Source organism: Trichechus manatus, unplaced genomic scaffold, assembly GCF_000243295.1.
Source record: "Trichechus manatus latirostris isolate Lorelei unplaced genomic scaffold, TriManLat1.0 scaffold00046, whole genome shotgun sequence".
Taxonomy (NCBI): domain Eukaryota; kingdom Metazoa; phylum Chordata; class Mammalia; order Sirenia; family Trichechidae; genus Trichechus; species Trichechus manatus.
In genome coordinates this window covers 13,596,891-13,621,145 of record NW_004443982.1, presented here as the reverse complement: position 1 = coordinate 13,621,145, position 24,255 = coordinate 13,596,891, and the positions used below count along the sequence as shown (strand labels likewise).

At 39.0% G+C, this 24,255-nt stretch overlaps 1 protein-coding gene across 8 annotated transcripts in view; it reads left to right on the top strand.

Annotated features, from left to right (window-relative positions):
* The window catches only part of USP9X (ubiquitin specific peptidase 9 X-linked), a 141,305-nt gene extending 138,991 nt beyond the window's left edge, over positions 1–2,314 (top strand). For all 8 annotated transcript variants that reach the window (XM_023731917.1, XM_004376928.3, XM_004376927.2 and 5 more), the window contains one exon: positions 867–2,314. In XM_023731917.1, coding sequence (XP_023587685.1) covers positions 867–1,004 — 138 coding nt within the window. In that variant the 3' untranslated portion in view covers positions 1,005–2,314. The remainder of the gene's footprint in view (positions 1–866) is intronic.
* Positions 2,315–24,255: the final 21,941 nt, after the last annotated feature.

Genomic DNA, 24,255 nt, shown 5'->3' with positions numbered 1-24,255 from the left:
CCTAGAGTATCTGACTAGGTAGGTTTGAGTGGTACCCGATAATCTGTATTTCTAACAAGGTCCCTGGTGGTGGTGGTGGTAGTAGGGGTGACGGTGATGATGCTGGCCTGAGGACCACTTTAAGAACCATTACATCAAGACATTCTTTCTTATGTTTCAGGCTAGGAATACAAGCATGCTGAATAGTTTGAAAATGCATATTCAGCATATTTTTTGTCATAATACAAATGACAGAAAGTAAAGCCTAGAATCTCCTTGGCTGGTGGGGAGATGTACAGAAAAATGAGAGCCTTGTGTAGGGTTCAGGGACTTAATTTAAAATCTACAAGGGAACCAAATCCACAAGGAGAAAAGTCACTTGTCTCAGCCCTGAGAATGCTCATATATTGACCATGCCTTGCCTGATTAATCCATTATCATCTTCAACATTGTTTTGTTTTTGTTAACATTGCTTTGTGTTCAGGGTTATTGCTTATGCAGATCTCATAATTAGTCAATTAGGTTTGTCATATAAGCTTCCAAGTGCTTGGAAAAGTCAGAATAGATGTATTCTAGCATACAAGTCATTTTTTGTGAAGATTTTTGACCAGTAACAGATTGATCTGTTATTTATCAGACTTGAGTCTAAATAATTTTGGGCACCAAATATTTATACACACCTATACAGTCACTGCTCTTACTTTGGACTTTGTATTTACACTAGCTTTTCTTTTTTCAGATCATTGATTTTTTTACTTTCACAAGCCTATTGAAAGGATAAGTCCCAGGAATAAAAGAAACGTTTACATTTACACAAATTTCAGCCTGTGATTTTAAAGTTTAATATGTGAAGAGTTTTAACATCCAGGTGTCTTGTTCCCTCCCAGAATAACCATGTTCATGGACAGCCGTATACAGGCCCAGCAGCACATCACATGAACAACCCTCAGAGAACTGGCCAACGAGCACAAGAAAATTATGAAGGCAGTGAAGAAGTATCCCCACCTCAGACGAAGGATCAGTGAAATGCACATAATTAACTGGTTCCATCAAGACTGTGCACCCAGGCCTTACAGTCCAACCTTTTTCTGTGTCTGGCTAATATTTAAAAACTAGAAAAACGATTCCTAATCAACATGGAGTGGAGAGTTTATTCACTGTCTTATCTGCAGAAATTTGCTGTCAATATATAACCCGCCTGCAGTGGAAAGTGTATAGTGTTTTGTAATAAATGGCCTGATGCTAATGTGTAAATGGCAAAGGTGTATATAGTATATTAATGTTTGACTGTTAATTCTTAAGCAAGAAACTTTTTTTCTTGATGAGACTCACAGATATACAAAAACTACAGAAGTTGATTTTCTTGTTATTCCCACTGCATTCTGCAGCCAGTGTTGCCTGCCTCATGGCAGTTGGATCAACTCCTTTACAAAAACAAAAATAAACCAACAGCAACAAAACAGAGCCCATCCATGTCAACCACACCAATAGTTCCTGTTAATTCTTGCCACTGGAGTCAGTGTTGCTATGAGCAATGTAAGACTGGTAATTTTTGAATTGTTTGGTTGATGTGGAAAATTGGTGACGTAACATTGTTTCTAGATCTTTTTCATTGCCTTTTTATTCTGATAATAGGTTAATCACTTTGAAGCTATAGTTATGCTGTAACATTTAGCATGGCTTCACACCAAGTCAGTGTAGCCAATGAGAAAAAAAATCATATAATGACAGCAGTTGTCCCAAAGTGGCAGCTGTATTGCTCAGAGCTTTTCCTTCTTACACCTAGACTATAAAATATAAAACAAGGGAAGAAACTGACACACGGGCGGTTTTCAGTTGCACATATGTTCCTTATCTCTAATGTTTGACAGTTTGATCTCTGGGTGGGTAAAGACCACTTAGGTTTCAATAATGGAAATTTTAAAAGATTTAAAACAAATATGCAAAAATTTGCTATGCCAGGATGCTTGGAGCGTAATAGAAGACTGTATTTGGTGTGCTTGTTTTGTTTCATTGGTAGAGCTTATTAGGTGAATCTTCTAAAACTTTCCTTCTGCTGGATCCCAGTGAAGTGGAAGTCCTCAGAATCCCACAGTACTTGGAGTACCACTACACCAAGATATCCGGCTGATTTTCTGCTCAGTCACAATTTTACTTGAACGCAAGAATTGTCCTAGCTCCTTTTCCATTATTCCAAAAATTTTAACATTCGCAACAGGATTTAATTAAACTACTGGTTAGTCAATATAATTGAGGTATTAAAATTTCAGAATAAACATTTGATTTAAAGATCTAAGGGACTCAGTTAATACTGTATTTAAAAGAGAATTGGTAACTTGAATGTGTGTAATTTTTTTGAAACCTGTCTTAAAAACCAAATACCCCTGCAAACAGATACAGCCCACCCTATTCTATTTAAATATTTTGCTGTTTTATTTTATAGAAATTATTTTGCTGAATTCACAAATAGAATTTGATTTAAGAAGAACTTTTTGTCCTGTGGTGTGTTTTGGGGTTTTTGGTTTTTTTGGGGGGGTTTTTTTGTCCCTTTTTTAAAAATTTTTTTTAAAGGACTGCATATTAAAATCAGTTCTGTGCATAGCATGCCAAGGCATGACGCTGAATTCACAATTTCAGTCACCTTGAGTTTTTGTGCACAGAAAGATTGGACCTTCAGCCCTTTACTAGAGATTCAGAAAAATTTAGGATGTTGACACTGTAAAAGTTTCCTGACATAATCAATCTTGTATTTTTTGTATGTTTTTTATATACATGTATATTTAATGAGCACAAGCTTAGTTGTATTTTTTACAATTCGGTTAATAGGAAGATGTTTTCTCAAAGGCTATAGTTGGAACTGAATGAAGCAGAAACAAAATTGAGAATTGCATTATTTTGTGATTAAAAGGGGCAGGTATTTAAGAAAAAGCTTTGGGTATCTAATTTGCAGTGCTCTATATAATCCATCTATGCTTCTGGGCTTTTTGTAATATTAGGAAATTTTGACACCAGATAGATTCTGTTTTTACTTTAAGCATATTACATCGGAATTTTTGAGTGAAAGTTGTACAGTGTTTGCAATTCCAGTTGGTCTAATTTAAAACTTCCTCAATTACAGGCTTCCTCAACAATGAGCAGAATAGATTAACTTTATTTGGACAAGTTTCTATTGTTAAAGACACCCTCTCACCATCTGAGAGGTGATTTTTGTATTTCTTGCTCCTTAAGAAAAGTATGTACTTAATTTTAAAAGTTTAATGACTTATAGCCATGAGAAAACTTGACATTTTAAAACGCTGTGAATTTTTCTTTGGAGGGGACCCCAACCTCGCTTGCTTTGAATTTACAAGCCTCTTTGTGTACCAGGTGAGGGCTTGTGAGTTTTGTTTCTCCATTTGAGGAAGAATTGTTGGTGTTGTGACCAGGAGCAAGGGAAAGTGAATGGAGAGACGATTGTTTTTTTGTTGGTGCAAATTATTTTCTGTATTTAACTCCTAAGCAAGCATTAACGTATAACCGGAAATTTTTAAGATGCATGTTATTGTAAGAGCAACATGGTGGTGATTTTGAGGTGTTTTTCTGAACATAAATGGCACATTTTAAATTTCACGTCTTCAAAGTGCCTAGAGATTGTTTAATACTCCCTCAATTGATTTCTTGAGCCATATATTTCCTACTTTAAATGTTTGTTGAGGTATCGCTAGTCTTCCTTTGAAAGAAATATCCCCAGAATTCTAATGGCGTGATTACTTTATAGAAGATAGTAGAATCTGTTAATGTAAAGACTGAAGATATTTTAGTTGTAAAACTGTGTGAACAAGGGTTTTGCCCTGTTGGATCTAAGTATTTCGGTGCACAACTTGGTAAAAACCATATTGCTGCTGTTTCTAAGCCCTCCACCAACCACATTTTCACGTCTAGCATTGTAGAGGCAGAAAGAAGAGCTTAGTCATATTTGGAGTTTTTGTCTTTTGATTTTTCTCTCGATGATTTTCCAACCATATGTCTTTTTAGCTGTTAGGTATACACATTTAGAATTATCAAAATGTTTTATATTTTTTTCATGATTAACTTTTATTAGTGAATGTTGTAACTACTTAAGTATTTTAGCTTAGTAATGGGTAAAGGGAGTCCGTAGGTGGTGCTAACTGAAAGGTTGGCAGTTCTGGTCCACCCAGAGGCACCTCGGAAGAAAAGGCCTGGCGAGCTACTTCCGACAAATGAGCCAGTGAAAGTGAAAACCCCATGGAGCACAGTTCTACTCTGAAGCAAGTGAGCTTGCCATGAGTCGGAGTGGAGTCAGACTCAAGGACAACTAGTTAGTGGTTAAAGAGATCTGGAGCCTTTTTTTATTTAAAAATATTTGTAAATGAAAGCAACAGTCGGTGAATATTCAGATGACTACTCCAGAAAAGTTCCTTTCAGTTTTTTATTAATATTTTTCAAGTCTGTGTTCTCCCATAGACTGTTTACTTTGCTGAGTTTTTTGGTGGATATGTCCTGCCTTATTTAGAATTGTAACTGGATGAGAAAATTGCCCTTTCGTTGTAAGTACGCAATTTTGGTCTCTAGTTTGGTGATAACTACGTACTGCCCAGAGTCTCAAACAGCATCCCATCCCTCTCCGGACAGTTTTTGTGTTACCACGAAAAAAAAATTCATACTGGTTTCATAGTAGGGCTTGGCCAAAATTGGTCTACACACCCATATGAGTGTTTAGTATTTGACAGTAAGGTTTTGGGTGTGGTAAATGTATTAAGAACTTGCTGCTGGTCATATTTATAACAATTACTTTACGTTTGCCTAAATGTAGCGCTCTTCCTCCAAATTTGTAGGTGTAAGATAAAAAGGGAGAACATATTTTAAACTCAGAAATGAGAGAAGGTTTGTTTTTTGAAATCTATATTCCCGAAAGGAAACTTAACCACCCAAATCATTACACACTTTTCAGCCTTTTACAAGCCAGCAGACTGACGTGCAGATTGTACACAGTTCCTAAGATTTAGCATATATCCAAAAATAAAACTTTATAAATTAAGTTTTGGTTTCCCCTTTTATTTATTAATAAGATTTCTAAACAAAAGGTACATGAGTGGAAGTAATGGATCTGAAGGGAAGTGTTAAGTAGAGGAATTCAACTCTAATTTTGCATATCCATAGTGCTCACACCTAAACTGTTCTGAGTTATGATCTAATTGCTGATTTAACAGTTGCTCCTACAACCAAGATTTGGCAATTTGGTGTTTAAAGCTTCGATTAAATAATCAAAGCCGGTCACATGTTTTGAGAGGAGTTAGAGAAGTGAAAATTCACTTAATTCTCCAGCAGATTCCATTTGCTTTGTTTTGAGTATTTGAAAAGTATTTACTATGTTCCAAAAAGATATAACTTCCTGTAGAAACCTATTGGTGCTTTCCGAAAGTTGGGTTACTCCAAGGACTACTGTTAAAGAGATGCATTCCAAATTTTCATCAGGTTTTAGCTCATTGATAGATTTTTTCCAAATCAGAAGACTCAAAAGTTTTTTTTAATAACCCCTTCCAGTTGGCTCCTCCATTTGAATTTGGATTTTAAGTGTATTCGTTACATGAGTACACCTAACTGAATGAATGAAAATCCACATACCTGCCAGTACTTTGAACTGCGTTGCAATCTCATAATTTACAAACAGGCAAAAAAGTTTAAATTTTATTTTTATCTGTACACCCCGAAGTTTAAACCTCTTAGGAAAGTTGAGGGTTACATAAGAGATTTTAACTCATCTTCTGTAGGGGTGTAAAATCTCAAGATGTTCTTCAACCGCACTTAAACTTTATGACACCTCAGATCCATATAAAAACCAGTGTTTTACGGGCATTCCATTTAAGTTACAAAATTCAAGAAGAGTAAAATAGAGTAGCTTTAGTTGTCGTCTGAAATCACAGTGGTCTTCTGATTGTACTCCATTAACTAGAATATCCTGCATTTAATTATACCAAAGATGCCATGACTAAAAGGTGCACAACTAAGCGAAACCACTGCCAACAGAACTGACGTAACTCTCAGAGAATATGCCCTGACTTTCAGGGATATTTAAATGTGGGAAATGTGAGTAGTAGAATCAGTGTAGAGCTAGGACTTACTGTGGGATCAAATGTCAGGACTTTTGAAAATTGGGCGATTTCACAGTTACATATCCGTTTGGTGGAAATCCATGTCATGGCAAATGCTGTCATTTTACATCTGAAAATACTAATTTTCCTTTTTTTGCATTTCTCATGTTGCTTATTTTTTCATTAGCCTAACAGAAACCCTGTTGTGTTTCGGTGTGATTGTTAACAAAGCTGGCCAATTTTCAAGTTGAAGAAAAAGCTTGAGGGAACTGAACCTTTGAGAAGTCAAACTATTAGTGAAGTGCCCTATATAACCACTCCTCGTGAGAAAATTCTATGTAATGGCCTCCAGTTTTCTTTTCATGTACATTGTAGTTAAGACACCGAACTGATTTCATAGCTCTACCAGTCTAGTTCAGCTGCCCTGGGACTCATCATTGCCTGTCAAAGCACTCCCTATGTTAGAGAATAAAAGCATAGCAACTGGCTTCCTCGCCTTTCCCACCACTGTTCATCCCCTTCCAAAGGCAGCATGGTGGGGGGCCACCCTACAAGATAATGTTGGTATTCATCTTCTATTTTCAACTGTATAGATGTAAAAAATTTTAAATGGGTGCTTTTGTCATGGACAGTGTTTTTCCATGGAGTCTTTTGGAGCAGTTCACTTGGGGTTTTCCTGTGCCTTTTAAATCTTTTATCGCCTGCCATTAATTGTATTGTGTTCTGGAATTCTTCCCCATCCATTAGAACATTGGGTACACCTTCGGAAATTCAGAAGTAAATATAATTTTGTTTGGGTCTTAAGTTTGGTGCTGAGGTGGGACCAGCGAGAAGGGAGCATTTTCTTCATGAAGGTTCCAAATCTGCCTTCCCTTCTGATCCACCTCCATGCTGCCTGCACAGTGGTTGTGAGCAAACAGGACCCATCCTCAGTGTGCTAAGGAACTAGGTCAACATTTAGGGCACTTATGTGTTGAGGGAAAGTCATAATCCCTTTCCCTAAAATCACTGTTTAAGATGTGTCCCCTGATACATTTTTTATTATACTTTAGATGGTTTATAGAACAAACTAGCTTCTCATTAAATAATTAGTACACACATTGTTTTGTGACGTTGGTTGCACGACATGTCAACACTCTCCCCTTCTAGACCTTAAGTTCCCTATTACCAACCTTCCTGTTCCTTGCTGCCTTCTCTTCCTTGCCCCTGAGCTGGTGTGTCCATTTAGTCTCGTTTTGTTTTATGGGCCTGTCTAATCTTTGGCTAAAGGGTGAACCTCTGGAGTGATTTCATTACTGAGCTAAAAGGTGTCCGGGGGCCATACTCAGGGTTTCTCCAGTCTCTGTCAGGCCAGTAAGTCTGGTCTGTCTTTGTAAGTTAGAATTTTGTTCTACATTTTTCTCCAGTTCTGTCCATGATCCTCCGTTGTGATCCCTGTCAGAGCAGTCAGTGGTGATAGCTGGCCACCATCTAGTTGTACTGGACTCAGTCTGGTGGAGGCCGTGGTAGCTGTGGTCCATTAGTCCTTTGGACTAATCTTTTCCTTGTATCCTGTTCTCTTCCTTCTTCTTGCTCCTGAAGGGGTGAGGCCAGTGGAGCATCTTAGATGGCTGCTTACAGGCTTTTAAGACCCCAGACGCTACTCACCAAGGTAAAATGTAGTTGTGGTCCATTAGTTCCCTGACATATTTCTTGATGTAAATTAGTGTGTTCCGTTGGGTGGATAAGAAACAACTTTTTCAGGCGGTGTGTTTAAAATCAGAAACTTAGATGATGACTGCTGAAATTTGGTAAGTTAGTACCCTCCCTTCTTGAAAATATTAATAGTGTAATTTTTTCAGCCGTTTACCTTCAGAATGTTTTCTTAAGCATTTAGTATGAATCTGGCAGAATAGGTCTTATGCAAATTCCCAAAAGGTAGTGTTAACCTACCTTCCTTAGGAAGTCTGACTTTAAGACCCGAATGTACTAAAGACATTTAAAAGCTAAAGTTATGATATCAGTTTAAATACCAAGCGTTTAGGTTTTAGTTAACTTCTCTATTGCTCCAAGGTTGGGATTTTTTTCCCCTAAATTATATTTTGTTGTTGTTGAGAATATACACAGGAAAACATACACCAATTCAACAGTTTCTACATGTACACTTTGGCAACATTGATTACATTCTTTGAGTTGTGCAATCACTCCCCCTCCTTTTCTGAGTTGTTCCTCCTTCAATAACACAAACTCGTTGCCCCCTAAGGTTCCTGTCTAGTCTTTCGAGTTGCTATTGTCAATTTGATCCCATATAGATAGTTCAAGGTTGGGATTTTTAATAAAATAGCAAAAACCAAAAATTCAGACTTACATAACAGGTTTGTCTTTCAAATAGACACCTATGTTTGGTTTAGTAACTATCACTAGTAACGTAAGTGCTGTAAACTTGATGTTGAGTTATTGTTTAGTATTTACCAACATAGCATTGTCGTTGTTAGGTGCCATCAAGTCCATTCCAATTCATAGCGACCCCTTGTGACAGAGTATAACTGCCCCATAGGGTTTCCTAGGCTGTAATCTTTATGGGAGCAGATCACCAGATCTTTTCTCCCACAGAGGCACTGGTGGGTTCGAACCTTTTGGTTAGCAGCTAGTGCTTAAAACCATGGTGCCACCAGGGCTCCTTAACACAGCGTTAGACACTTGAAATAGGCTTCTCACACTGAGATTAGCAGATATTCCATTCTTACAGGGAGAATAATTCAACACTTTGGGAAGAAGTGTGGACTGGAGAAGAAGGTAATGGTCTTTCCATTCAGTTGGGTGTAGTGATAAAATAGAAATGGCAACAGGATGTCACTCTCATTCTGTGTTGTTTTGTCCTTAGAAAAGCACAGTGCTAATGAACCAAGAGCAACACTAATATTCTCAGGTGCTGTTGACCAGTTAATAATTTATCAATATACAATTCACATTTAAGCTTTTAATTGCTGTTCTGCTACACCCTGGGTGGCTCAAACTTTTCGCTGCACTACTAACCTAAAAGTTGATGGTTTGAACCCACTTGATGGTGCCACAGAAGAAAGGCCTGGTGAACTGCTTCTGTGAAGATTACAGCCAAGAAAACTCTAAGGAGCAGTTCTACTCTGTAATACGTGTGACAACTGGTTTGGTTTGGTGTGGTTTCTGCTACACCAAAGTGTGATAGGCAGTAGTCATGTATTACAAATCAGTTTGAGGCTGAAAAGAAAGGAGTAACAGTTTATAGCATAAGAAAACTGGTTTGTCTGTGGAATTTTTACATTTAAATGCCCCCACCAATGCAAGAATGAATTAAAAATGTAAAGCTAGAGCTAAAGGAAGACTCACGTATTATTTCATACCTGAATCTCCTATATCATGAAGTTTGGCATTAGGTTGGTGTAAAAGCAGTTGTTAAAACTTGGCTCGTCTAAATTTGGCTAGTAGTGAATAAGAAAAGAAAAGAAAAAATTGAAGTAAGGTTTGTTTTTATGTTCTGACATTGTTTACGGATAATACATGAAATCTGAAATGTAATATTACATTTGTGTTGAGATGAAAAGAGGAATTGCAGCTGCCTAAAACAATATATTACCCCATATTTTCAATTATGCTCTACATCAATTTCAGTAGCTCTTTCCAATGCATTTAGTGTGAGCTCCCATGAAGAGCAACTTCTGTTACAAATTTGATGTGGGGTTATGACTTTGAAAACTGAAATATACCTTTTACTTTTTCTTAGCTCTGGTTTTGAACCTTATTTGAAAATAAGTGCATTGAAAAGTTATATTGACACATTTCCAGTAGTTCCCATGACGAATTCCTTGTAGCCTCTCCTTGGAATGAGGAGAAAAAGTACTGATGTGCTTTTGAAACACACACAGGTCCACGAGGAAGAGAAAATGGCAGCTGGTTTTTTAAAGTGGTGGCATGATGTACCCTGACCCACCATCAAGCCATGCAATTTCCTCAGCAGCTTTAAAGCATAGCTGTCACAGGCCCCAAGTGATGATTTCATTACAACACGAAACAGAAGAGGCTGGCCTATGGAATCTGTGTTTTTGTCCAGCCACACTAGCAATGCATATGACTAATAAAGCAATCTTTGTGTGTGATTATTCTCAAGTATGAATGTTTTCCCCATTAAAAAATAAAAAGCTTGTTTATTCCTATTACACCCTACCATGGTCATTTTGGTTAAAGGTGCACCTCCTCTATAGCTTTCTGAAACGGGCTGAATGTAGACCGTGTGCATATTGGTAGCCATTTGTCAAATCTTCAGGGCAGGAATGTTTCACATTTACATTTAACACTGGCCTTTGTTAAAATGAGTTATCTCTTCATCAAAAGTTAATTTTGATGTAACAATCACTCGGGAATAATACTGTAAATGTTACGGGACTGAAGAAATAATCTAAAGAAAGAAGGGTGATCCATCAACAGATGAATGGATAAACTGTGGTACATACACATAATGGAATACTAAGCAGCCATAAAGAAAAATGATGAGTTGTCAAAATATAAAGTGGATGAATCTGAAGGACATTATACTGAGTGAAATAAGTCAATCAGAAAGGACAAATACTGTATGATTTCGCTATTATAAAAAGACATAAAGCAACATTGGTGGTTACCAGGGATGGGAGGGAGAGGGAAGGGGAATCACTTTCTAGATAGTAGACACTTGTTAGTTTTGGTGATGGGTAAAGCAATACCGAATAAGGGTGAAGTCAGCACAACTTGACCAAGGTAAAAGATGACGCTAAAAAGTACACAAGAATAAGGGATAATGTTGGTAAAAGCCACAACTTACACAATTTTTTCAACAACAGTAATAACAACCAAAAAATATGTGTATGGTTACATAGGTAGATGTCTTGGTTATCTAGTGCTGCTATAACCGAAATACCACAAGTGGGTGTCTTTAACAGAGAAATTTATTCTCTCACAGTCTAGGAGGCTAGAAGTCCAAATTTAGGGTGCCAGCTCCAGGGAAAGGCTTTCTCTCTCTGTCAGCTCTGGGGAAAGGTCCTTGTCATCAATCTTCCCCTAGTCTAGGAGCTTCTCAGGTGCAGGGATCCCAGGTCCAAAGGATATGCTCTGCTCCTGGAGCCGCTTTCTTGGTAGTGTGAGGTTCCCCTCATGGTATAGCCGTATAGCGGTCATTCCTTTCCATGTGAAGCATGCCTGCTGAGGCCCTCTGTGCAGTAGGGTGGTGGGCTCCCACATTAGGCTGATCAGTTCCTCCACCTCTAGAGGGACAAAGTAATCAATCTACCCCAGTGGGGTGACCCATGACAGGTGCCAATAGATGGTTCCACTTCCCGGTGCCAGGTCCTGGAGTGTCCAGGGACAACGCTGTTCTGGCAACAACCTAATCTTGTAGGTTGAGTCCTGCCTCATTAACATAACTGCCACTAATCCCACCTCATTACCATGATAGAGGTAGGATTTACAACACATAGGAAAATCACATCAGATGACAAAATGGTGGACAATCACACAATACTGGGAAATTATGGCCTAGCCAAGTTGACACACAAATTTTTGAGGGACACAATTCAATCCATAACAGGTACCAAACTGCTGTCAAGTAGCAAAGAGAACTATTTAATTTCACTTCCTGTTGCCCTCATCATCATCTAAAGGAGGATGGGGTAATGACAAAAAAAAAAAAGGCTAAGACACAAAAGCTTGGGGAGGAACTTCAAAAGTTGTACTGGGTTATCAGTTCCAGCGGTGAGTGTCTGTGTGGTGTTGTGCAGTAAATGTAAGTTTGCGTACAGTGGACTTTTAAAGCTATTTCCATCAGCTCCACCAAAAAATGCACTACCTTCCAGACTTAAAAATAATTTTGATTGGATATGATAAAAGAAACTTAAATATTTAAAGTTAAAGCTAAAAAAATAGGACAATCAGAAGAAAATCTTCTGTACAATTCTGTAATAGCCAATCCTACCTTGAAAAAGATACTACTGTGAAAAATAACAAATGTTGGAGAGGCTGCAGGGAGATTGGAGCTCTTATGCACTGTTGGTGGGAATGTAAGGTCATACAACCATTTTGGAAAACGATATGGTGCTTCCTTAGAAAGCTAGAAATACCATACGATCCAGCAATCCCACTCCTAGGAACATATCCTAGAGAAATTAGAGCCGTCACATGAATAGACATACGCACACCCATGTTCATTGCAACATTGTTCACAATAGCAAGAAGATGGAAACAACCTAGGTGCCCATCAACAGATGAATGGATAAACAAACTATGGTACATACACACAATGGAATACTACGCAGTGACAAAGAACAATGATGAATCTGTGAAGCATCTTACAACATGGATGAATCTGGAGGGCATTATGCTGAGTGAAATAAGTCAATCACAAAAGGACAAATATTGTATGAGACCACTACCATAAAAACTCATGAAAAGGTTTACACACAAAAAGAAACAATCTTTGATGGTTACCAGAGAGTTGAGGGGTGAAGAGAGAAAAACACTAAATAGACAACTGATAAGTGGTAACTATGGTGAAGGGTAAGACGGTACACAATACTGGGGAAGCCAGCACAACTTGTTCAGGGTAAGGTCATAGACGCTCCATGGACAAATCCAAACTCCCTTAGGGACTGAATTGCTGGGCTGAGGGCTGTGGGGACCATGGTCTCAGGGAACATCTAGCTTAATTGGCATAACATGGTTTATTAAGAAAGTTCTACATTCTACTTTGGTGAGTATTATCTGGGGTCTTAAAAGCCTGTGAGCGGCCATCTAAGATACTTCACTGGTCTCACCCCTTCAGGAGCAAGGGAAAATGAAGAAAACTAAAGGCACAAGGGAAAGATTAGTCCAAAGGACTAATAGACCACAACTACTATGGCCTCCACCAGACTGAGTCCAGTACAACTAGATGTGCCCGGCTACCACCTTTGACTGCTCTGACAGGGATCACAACAGAGGGTTCTGGACAGAGCTGGAGAAGGATGTAGAACAAAATTGTAACACACACACACAAAAAGACCAGATTTACTGGCCTGAGTCTGGAGAAACCCCAAGATTAGACAGACCCATAGGGCAAAATGAGAATAAAGGGGCACACCAGCCCAGGGGCAAGGACTGGAAGGCAGGAGGGGACAGGAAAGCTGGAAATAGGGAACCCAAGGTCGAGAGGGGAGAGTACTGACATGTCATGGGGTTGTTAACCAATGCCATAAAACAATATATGTACTGTTTAATGAGAAGCTGGTTTGTTCTGTAAACCTTCATCTAAAGTTCAATTTAAAAAAATCCAAAAAAAAGAGAAGGAACACTATTATCCTGTTCACTGATACAAACAAGTATTAGTCTTAATTTTAAAATGTGTGCTATTTTGTTTAAATCACAGAAAAAAACTACAATAAATTTTAAAATATGTTGACAAAAAAAAAGATACTACTGTGAAATTGAGCTGCCCTAAGTCTTGCTGTGCAAATGGTTAATGCCCTCGGCTGCTAACTGAAAGGTTGGAGGTTGGAGTCCAACCAGAGGCACCTCAGAAGAAAGGCCTGGTGATCCACTTCCAGAAAATCAGCCATATTGAAAATCCTATGGAGCACAGTTCTACTCTGACACACTTGGGTCTCCATGAGTCAGAGTCAACTTGGTGGCAACTGGTTTAAGGCTAGCAGAATTAAAGATTCAGATGGACAAAAAGGAAATTCAATTTATCTTGAAATGCCATTTAGATTTTGTTATAATCTAAGCTATTAACGTTTACAAGATTAGCTTTAAAACTGCACAAAGATTCTAGCCTATATGTTGCCAAATGAGTTTTGACCCAATTTTCCCAAACTGTTGTTGGCTGCCGTTGAGTCGCCTCCCTACTCATGGAGACCCCATACACAACAGAATGAAATGCTGCCCAGTACAGACTGAAAAATACTGGCCTTGTTATAATGATGATTTATGCTAGATTAAAAAAATCAAATTTCAGGGGCAAGAGGGAGAGGGAAAGGGAGAGCCATTGTTTGGGAAGCAGTGAGTTTCTGTTTATGGTGATGGGAAATTTGGCATTGCTTAACGGTAATGGTTGCACAACATGATTAATATCACTAAGTTGCATGCCTGAAAAAGGTTGAATTGGCAAATGTTGTGTTAAATATATATTTTTACAACAACAATAAAAAACAGCAGCTGCTGATGCTGCTAATGTTCAACCAAACACCTCATCAGGTTTGTTTTCTTGGTTTTGAGATTTAAGGACATGATTTCATGAGACATCCCAGTCAATTGGCCTAATATTGTTTTTAGTGTTTCTTTTCTACCTGTTAGTTCATTGTGTAGTGACTGAGGTCTTAAAAGCTTTTGAGTGGGCATCCAAAATACAATTGGTCTCTATTCGCCTGAAACAACAGAGGGATATAAAAGAGATTAAAACTCAAGCTAGCAAGGAGAGAGAAGAGAGCGGAAGCTCTGCCCAGGAGCAGAAGCTCAGAAGAGACAAGGACCTTCCTCCAGAGTCAACAGAGAGAGAAAGACTTACCCTAGAGTCCGCACCCTGAATTTGGACTTCTAGCCTCCTAGACTGTGAGAGAATACATTTCTCTTTGTTAAAGCCACCCACTTGTGGTATTTCTGTTATAGCAGCACTAGATAACTAAGACAGAATTTGGTACCGGAAGAGTGGGATGCTGCTCTTACAGACACTTAAATTGTGGATGAGGATTTGGAATTGGGTAATGGGTAGAGGCTGGAAGACTTCTAAGGTGCCTAATAGTAAAAGCCTAGATTGCCTTTAAGAGACTGTTGATGGAATTATGGACGTCAAAGGCAAGTCTGGCGAGGGCTCAGAAGGAAGTGAGGAGAGCAATAGAGAAAGTCTCTATCATCTTAGGGAACACATATGGCACGAGCAACAGAATGTTGCAGGAAACGTGGATGTTAAATGTGCTTCTGGTGAAGCTTTAAAAGAAAATGATGAACGTATGACTGGACAATGGAGGAAGGGCGATGCTTTTTGTGCAGTGGCAAAGAACTTGTCTGAATTATGTTCAAATATTTGGTGGAAGGTAGAAGTTGTAAGTGATGAACTTAGATATCTGGCTGATGAGATTTTTAAGCAAGATCTTAAAGGGGCTGCATGGTTTCTCCTTGCCGCTTATAGTAAAATGTGAGAGGAAAGAGATGGACTTAAAAATGAACAGTGCAAAATGAAAACACAACTTGAAGATTTGGAAAATTCTGTTGTACTAACTAGGGACATGTGTCCTAGAATGTTCACCAAGGACGTTGGCTACACAATCTTTTGTTAAAGAGGTTACGCCTGTGACTGATGGACCTAACCAACTACCACAGAAGAAAACCCATCAGCTTAGACTGAAAGGGACAGAGAAAGAATGAAAGGAAAGAAGGCTGTGTGCCTCTTGGAATTCTATAAGCAGGAAACAGTCCAAAGGAACTACATCTGCTGTTCTCCGAGAAAAGAAAAGGACCATCCCTGAAGCAGCTCAGGGATCAGCAGAACTGTGGGAAGGAGCACAAGAAGCAGGGTCTTCTTGATGCCAAAGGGTGAGGCCAAAGCCTCCTAGGTTTTAAAGAGTTGGATCTTCACCAACTCCATTCTGGAGTCTACCATTAAGGTGTGCCAGCGAGATGAGGCCACCACCTAAAGCTGTGGGGATGAGGCTGCCATGCCCAAGGGGCAGAAGAAAAGGGCCTGTGGGACCAAAGGGGTGGGGTCACCACTCAGATGGACTAGGAGAATGGGGCCACCTAAAGCTGAAGAAGCAGAATTGCCATCCCAGAGGGCCTGGAAGGCGGAGCTGAATGAAGCCCAGGGCTGAGGGGCCTCCGCCCAGAATCCAGAGGGCTTGGCAACACCCAGAGTCTGGAGGGCAGGGCCATTGCCCAGATGGTCTCAGAGAACAGAGGATTATTTTCAAACCTTGAGAGCTAAAATAAATTGTTCTGCTGGGTTTTGGACTTGCTTGGTGCCCATTATCCCTTCTTTCCCTCCCATTTCTCCCATTTGTAATGGAAATGTCTACCTGTGCCCATTCCACCATTGTACTTTGGAAGCAGATAACTTGTAGATTTCACAGGGTCATAGATGAAGAGGAATTTTGCCCCAGGATGGAATACACCTAATGTCTCACTCATATTTGAGTTAGATGATTCAGAAGATGAGATTTTGGACTTGGATTTAAGACTTTTGGGATGATGTGATGGGGTGAATGGGTTTTGCACGCAGCAAGAACATGAATTTTGGGGGGGCCAAAGGGTGGAATATTATGGATTGAATTGTGTCCCCCTAAAATATGTGTTGTAAACCCTAGCCCGTATACTTGTGGTTATAATTCCATTTGGGAATGGGTTGTCTTTGTTATGTTAATGAGGCAGGCTTAGTATAGGGTGTATCTTTAGTTAATCTCTTTTGAGATATAAAAAAAATGAAACTCAAGCTAGCAGAAGAGACGGGAGAAGATAGATGCCAGTCCACATGAAGATTGCCCAGAAGCAGAAGCTTAAAAGAGACAAGGACATTCCTCCAAAACTGATAGAGAGAGAAAGCCTTCCTCTAGAGCCTGCACCCTGAATTTGGACTTCTAGCCTCCTAAACTGTGAGAAAATAAATTTCTGTTTGTTGAAGCCACTCATTTATGGTATTTCTGTTATAGCAGCACTAAATAACTAAGACAAGTAGTTTAGCTTAATTAGAAAAAAAGTCTGCCTTGAGCATTGTACTCTTTTTATGGAATTATCTATATGTGATCAAATTGACAACAGCAACTGGAAAGGTTAGATGAGAAGCTTAGGGACAGTGAGTTTATTTTAATGGTGGCAGAATAATTTGGAAAAGGACAGCAAAAATGGTTGCACAACTTGAAGAATGTAATCAATGTCACTAAATTGTACATGTAGAAATTATTGAATTGTATATTTTCACCAAAAAAAAATTTAAAAAAAAGGTAGAATCTCCACAAGGGCAGATACACTAGTTTTAAGTATGTGAGGTAACATGTGGTGAAGAGCTCAGCCGCTAACCGAAAGGTCGGCAGTTCAAATCCACCCACTGCTCCTTGGAAACCCTATGAGGCAGTCCTACTCTGTCCTATAGGGTCGCTATGAGTCAGAATTGACTTGAAGGCAACGGGTTTGGTTTTTAGTTTAAGGTGGATTATAAATATACATAAGATGACTGCTTTGTAAGGCGGTGGTGATGCAAAGCTGGTCCAAGAGCTGGCCCTGGACTGGCTGGATGAGGAACAACTGGGGAGTTTTTAAAGAAACCTAATTTCTGGGTCCACTCCGGGAGGCTAGGTGTATAGGGGGTGGCATGCCCCAAATTCTGTAACATTTTTAATGTTCCACATGTAACTGCAGTTGAGTTGGAAAACCACTGTCATAGAGCACTATTGTCACTCTTTAAAAAAGAAAAAAAGGTTTTTGCCAAACTTAAAAAATATAGAGACGTATACAGAAAAATATAGCATCCATGTACCTATTACCCAGAACTGGTATACTTGCTTTAAGTATTATTTTTATTAAAAGAATTCAGAAATTACGATCAAGTCCCTCTTTGTCCCCATCCTCATTTCCATTCTCTTCTCCTACACCAGAAGTTACCACTGTCTTGATTGAATGTGTCTCCTTCGGGCACAGTTTTTATGGTGCCCAACCTTGCCGACAGGTGACCAATTCAGGATACAGCTGAAAAAATGCCAAGAAGAAAAAAAAGAAAGAAAAAGACTCGGTAAGTTCAGGAACATTGATAATTTACTGTGTGAGCAAAACTACCATAGGAGAAGTTGTCAAGGTCCAAAGGAGTTGATGATGATTCACCAGAAGTGGCAATGGGGTCCTGGGTTAGAAATGGTATTCTACATAGATGTGGGGTATGACATGACTGCCTTCCCCCCAGTCTGTAGACACAAGATTTCTAGTCACAAAAACAAACAGTTGCTGTCAAGTCGATTCCGCCTCACGGCGACCCCATGTGTGTAGAGTAGAACTGTGCTCCATAGGGTTTTCAAGTCTGTGACCTTTTGGAAGCAGATCGCCAGGCCTGTCTTCTGAGGTGCCTCTGGGTGGGTTCAAACCACCAACCTTTTAACCATTCGCACCCCCCAGGGACTCCCTTTAACCAATTACTAGGCTTTAATACTTAAGTTGTTATCATTCACTAATAAAAACTAATCATAAAATTTTTTTTTTAATAATTCTAAATTTGTATACATAACATCTAGTCAGTTCTCTCATGGTTTGAGTCCCATGAGCTAGAAAAGGGTGTTTTTGTGTCTGTCAATCAAATTTTCTTGTTAGAAGAGGAAAGTACTGAGTTCCAGCTTTGTGTAGAGGCTTGCTTAATCGGGGGCTTTGATTCTGCCTAAGACAATTCCTTTAACGTTAAGCCTGCAATCCCAGCAGCCCGACTTTGCAATATTCACCAAACGATGACAAATGAAATAGCACTTGCAGCCATCTGTTCTAGTTGGTGCATCTTGCCTCTGGTGTTTATAAACCTGCTTCAATAAAAAGCAAAAACAAAGCCCAGAGTTTAGCAAAAAGCATGATTGTGTGAGCAGCCAAAAGCAATTTTCATCTCGGAAGGCAACACGACTTAATTTATTTTTATCCAAGATGTTTTGGTAACGTATGGTTTGCTGTAAAGCAACAAATATGGTATGGTCTGGTATTGCTGAGGTACTTTTCCTTTTCGAAGAAAAGCAATGAAAGGTGGGCGATGTCTCAATGTTGTGGTTTTATTTTATGTCTAAGTTTGCTTTTGTGGCTGAAATGAGCAATAAGAATCTTCTGTAATATCTGCCTAAGTAGCTCACCAAGTGAGTCTTGATAATGCTTGGGAGATGATTATCATAGATCACCAGCAGTGGTTAGCTTGGCTTTTCGTTTTCTTTGGGAAATTTCAATGGGAATTTTTTTCTGTTGATTTGATGAATGATGTCACAAGATAGTCTTCTCTTTGTTTTATCTTTTCTATAGCATAGGTCTACTTGAAAACATTGGATTATTTCATTCTCAGCAAGCAGTCAAATACCAAAAAAACCCAAATCTGTTGCTGTCCAGTCAATTCTGACTCACGGCAACCCCATGTGTTACAGAGTAGAACTGCTCCATAGGGTCTTCTTGGCTGTAATCTTTATAGAAGCAGATTGAAGATCTCCAGGCCTTTCTCCTGAGGTGCCACTAGTTAGTTGAGTTCAAACCGCCAACCTTTAGGTTAGTAGCTGAGTGCAAACCGTTTGCACCACCCAAGGTCCTCCAGCAAGCAGTAACATGGCCCTAATCCTCATAACCCTATGTTGTTGTAGTTCCAGCTCAAAGGCATAAGTGACTTGTCTGAGTTTGCTCAGCAGTGAGAAGTAGATCTGAATTCAAACTTAAGTCCATGCAGAGCCCGTGTCTTTCCATTGGCGTGAAAACAGAGGTTTTGAGAGAAAAATAGGAAATTGTTTTCTTTGTATTAAACTATTGGTCAAATAAAACAAAAAGGAGTTTGGAGCTGAGGGCATTTCAAATGTACTCCATGGGTTATGAATGGTGCTGACAGCTGGGGTTCTTACCTCGTGTCTTGCCCTTTTGATGGTTCAATTTGTCAGTGTTTAATAATGAAAGGCTTCCCCATGGCACTGGAGACAAACATTTGTAGTTTTGCCAGCACAACTTGTACAAGGCAAGGTCACGGAAGCTCCATAGACACATCCAAACTCCCTTAGGGACTGAATTGCTGGGCTGAGGGCTGTGGGGGCCATGGTCTCAGGGAACATCTAGCTTAATTGGCATAACATGGTTTATTAAGAAAGTTCTACATTCTACTTTGGTGAGTATTATCTGGGGTCTTAAAAGCCTGTGAGCGGCCATCTAAGATACTCCACAGGTCTCACCCCTTCAGGAGCAAGGGAAAATGAAGAAAAATAAAGACACAAGGGAAAAATTAGTCCAAAGGACTAATAGACCACAATTATTATGGCCTCCACCAGACTGAGTCCACCCAGCTACCACCACTGACTGCTCTGATAGGGATCACCATAGAGGGTCCCGGACAGAGCAGAAGACAAATGTAGAAAAAAATTCTAACCGAAAAAAAAAAAAAAAGACCAGATTTACTGGCCTGACAGAGACTGTAGAAACCCTGCAAATACGGCCCTCGGACACCCTTTTAGCTCAGTAATGAAGTCACTCCTGAGGTTCATCCGTCAGCCAAAGATTAGACAAGACTAAAGGGGCACACCAGCCCAGGGGCAAGGACTAGAAGGCAGGAGGGGACAGGAAAGTTGGTAATGGGGAACCCAAGGTTGAGAAGGGAGAGTGTTGACATGTTGTGGGGTTGTTAACCAGTGTCATAAAACAATATGTGTACTAACTGTTTAATGAGAAGCTAGTTTGTTCTGTAAACCTTCATCTAAAGTACAATAAAAAGAAATTGTGGTTTTACTTCTTTGAAGAGGTCATTGGCATTTCACAGCTGTACAGATACTATTTGTTAATCAATTCTATCCCCACAAGATAACTGCTACGTACCCAGAGGAGAAAATATTGAAAATGTTTTGGTCCAAAAATAGGTCACAGTATCTTTTAAAGAAAACAAAGGAAAGCTTCAGATGTAAAGATTAAGACTGTTATCATTAATAGATGCTATTAGTGAATGAATTTTAATTATGTTGTATTTTAAAATGTGTTTTTTTCTTCTGCTTTCTAAATATAAATGTACTGAATTTCATAATTCAAGCAGAAGACCTGTAAACATTTCATAAAATGGGAAATGCAGAAAATAAGAGAAGCTCAACTTCCATAGTTTACATGACCCCTAATAAATGTCAGCAACTGCAATGCTGCGAGTTCCAGAGAGAGCGGCACTTTCAAGGGCATTGATTTTGTTTAGAATTAAGGCCTAGTAGACAGTTCTACTACTATTTAGTCTTGGTATGGTAAGAAACATTCTTGCCTAGAACTGCAAGTATATAGGAAACGAATTTTGAAGCGTTTCTGAGATCATGTGAGTTCTTCAAGTTTTCTGTAGTATGTGTGTACCTCCTTCACCATATCATGAATAACATTTCATATATTTGACATCTTGCTGACTCCCTTGACCTCCACTAGTCCTGTTTTTAAGCCTCCCCACACTAGGCGCCCCTGGGTGGTACAAACAGTTAATGCATTTAGCTGCTAACCTAAAGGTTGTAAGTTTGAGTCCACCCAGAGGCACCTCAGAAGAAAGGACTGGCAATCTACTTCTGAAAAGTCAGCCATTGAAAACCTTATGGAACTCAGTTCTATTCTGAAACACATGGGGTCGCCTTGAATCTGAATCAACTCACTGGCAACTGGTTTGTCTGGCACTAGGAGTGAGAACACAGAGGTAACTAACTTAGTTAACACTAACAGCACATTAAGGCAATGCACATAGTGGTTGAGAGCCTGTGCTCTGGTATCAGACTGCCCAGGTTCAAATCCCAGCACTGCCACTTACCAACTGTGGGAACTTGCTGTACCTTAGTTTCTCTATCTGTAAAATGGAAACAATGTTTACATAACGTTGTCAAAAACTTAAATGAGTTAATAATCTCCAAAGATAACAGGTCTTTCTCATGGATTCCAGTGAGCTCCAGCATCAAACACATCAAGTTCTTTGTCGACTAGGGCAGAGCTAAATGATTTAATAAATAGATATTTTGACCACACAATAATTGGAGTTACGAGCTTTATATAAAAATCTGCAATTTTTATATAAAGACAAATTCCAGTAAGTTCACTCTGGGTTTCCTTAAGGACCTCTTCAGAAGCCCTGGCTACCCAGGGACAGCAGCTGTTTTGAGCACTGATCTTTATAGCTAACACCTTAGAAACCAGCTGAGTTCCTACTTGAACGTACAATTTGCAGTGTATTAAGGACAAGCAGAATGCTTAAGAGCCAGCATTCTTAATAACTTGGATTGAATTGTGTCACCCAAGAATATGTGTTATAAATCCTAACCTCTATACCTGTAGCGATCTGTTCCCATTAAGATTACAGCCTAGAAAACTCTATGGGGCAGATCTACTCTGTCCTGTAGGGTCACTATGAGTCGGAATCAACGCCAAGGCGAGCAATAACAATAGTAAAAGCCTAGATTGTCTTGAAAAGGCTGTTGGTAGAATTGTGGATGTCAAAGCCAATTCTGGTGAGGGCTCAGAAGGAGGTGAGGAGAGCTATAGAGAAAGTCTCTATCATCTTAGAGAATACATATGGCATGAGCAATAGAATGTTGCTAGACATGTGGATGTTAAATGTGTTTTTAGTGAGGCTTTAAAAGAAAATGATAAACATGTGATTGGACAACGGAGGAAGGGTGATGCTATGTATACAGTGGCAAAGAACTCATCTGAATTATGTTCAAATGTTTGGTGGAAGGTAGAATTTGTAAGTGGTGAACTTGGATTTTTTAAAAAAAATAATTTATTTTATTTTTGTTGTTAAAAATACACACAGCAGAACATACACTAATTCAACAATTTCTACATGTACAATCAGGGACGGATTACCCAGTGCACAATTTCATGTGGTGAAACCCAGGTGAAATTGTGCACTACAGATTAGTAAATAAACACAATTAAGCCTGTGTACCTTGCTTAGTGTAAGCCATTGCATACCGCTTTTACTGGTTAATCCACCCCCATGTACAATTCAGTGACATTGATTACATTCTTCAAGTTGTGCAACCATTCTCACCCTCTTTTTCTGAGTTGTTCTCCCCCATTAACATAAAGCACTGCCCCCTAAACTTCCCATCTAACCTTTCAAGCTGTTGTCAATTTGATCCCATATAGATATTTCTTTTTTTTCTCCTAAATTTTATTTATTTTGTTGTTAAAAATATACACAGCAAAACATATACTAATTCAACAGTTTCTACATGTACAATTTAGTGACATTGATTACATTCTTTGAGTTGTGCAACCATTCTCATCCTCTTTTTCTGAGTTGTTCCTCCCTCATTAACATAAACTCACTGACCCCTAAGGTTCTTATCTAATTTTTCAAGTTGCTGTTGTGAATTTGATTTCATATAGATAGTTCTTAAAAGAACATAGTGCTCAAGGCACACCTTTTTCACTAGCTAAGCTAAACTATTGTTAGGCTGAGGAGATTCTTAAGCAAGAACTTAAAGGGGCCATGTGGTTTCTCTTGCCTCTTATAGTGAAATGCAAGAGGAAAGAGATGGACTTAAAAATGAACTGTGCAAAATGAAAACAGAACTTAAAGATCTGGAAAATTCAATGTATCAAAGATCTAAGTATAAAGCCAAAAACTATAAAGTTCATAGAAGAAAAAATTGGATCAACGCTAGAGGCCCTAATACACGGCATTAACAGGATACAAACCATAACCAACAACACACAAACCCCAGAAGATAAGCTAGATAACTGGGATCTTCTAAAAATTAAACACTTATGTGCATCAAAAGTCTTCACCAAAAGAGTAAAAAGAGAACCTACAAACTGGGAAAAAATTTTTGGACATTACAAGTCAGACAAAAGTCTAATCTCTAAAATCTACAGGAAAATCCAACACCTCTACAACAAAAAGACAAATACTCCAATTAAAAAATGGGCAAAGGAAATGAACAGACACTTCACCAAAGACGACATTCAAGCGGCCAACAGACACCTGAGGAACTGCTCGTGATCACTAGCCATTAGAGAAATGCAAATTAAAACCACAATGAAATACCATCTCACCTAAGCATTACTGACACAAATCAAAAAAAATGGAAATAACAAATGTTGGAGAGGCTGCGGGGAGATCGGAACACTTATGCACTGCTGGTGGGAATGCAAAATGATACAACCATTTTGGAAAATGATATGGTGCTTTCCTTAGAAAGCTAGAAATAGAAATACCATACGATCCAGCAACCCCACTCCTAGGAATATATCCTAGAGAGATAAGAGCCGTCACACAAATAGACATATGCACACCCATATTCATTGCGGCACTGTTCACAATAGCAAAAAGATGGAAACAACCTAGACGTCCACCAACAGATGAATGGATAAACAAACTATGGTTCATACACACAATGGAGTATTATGCAACGATAAAGAACAATGATCAATCTGTGAAGCATCTCATAACATGGATGAAACTGGAGGACATTATGCTGGGTGAAATAAGTCAATCACAAAAGGACAAATATTGTATGAG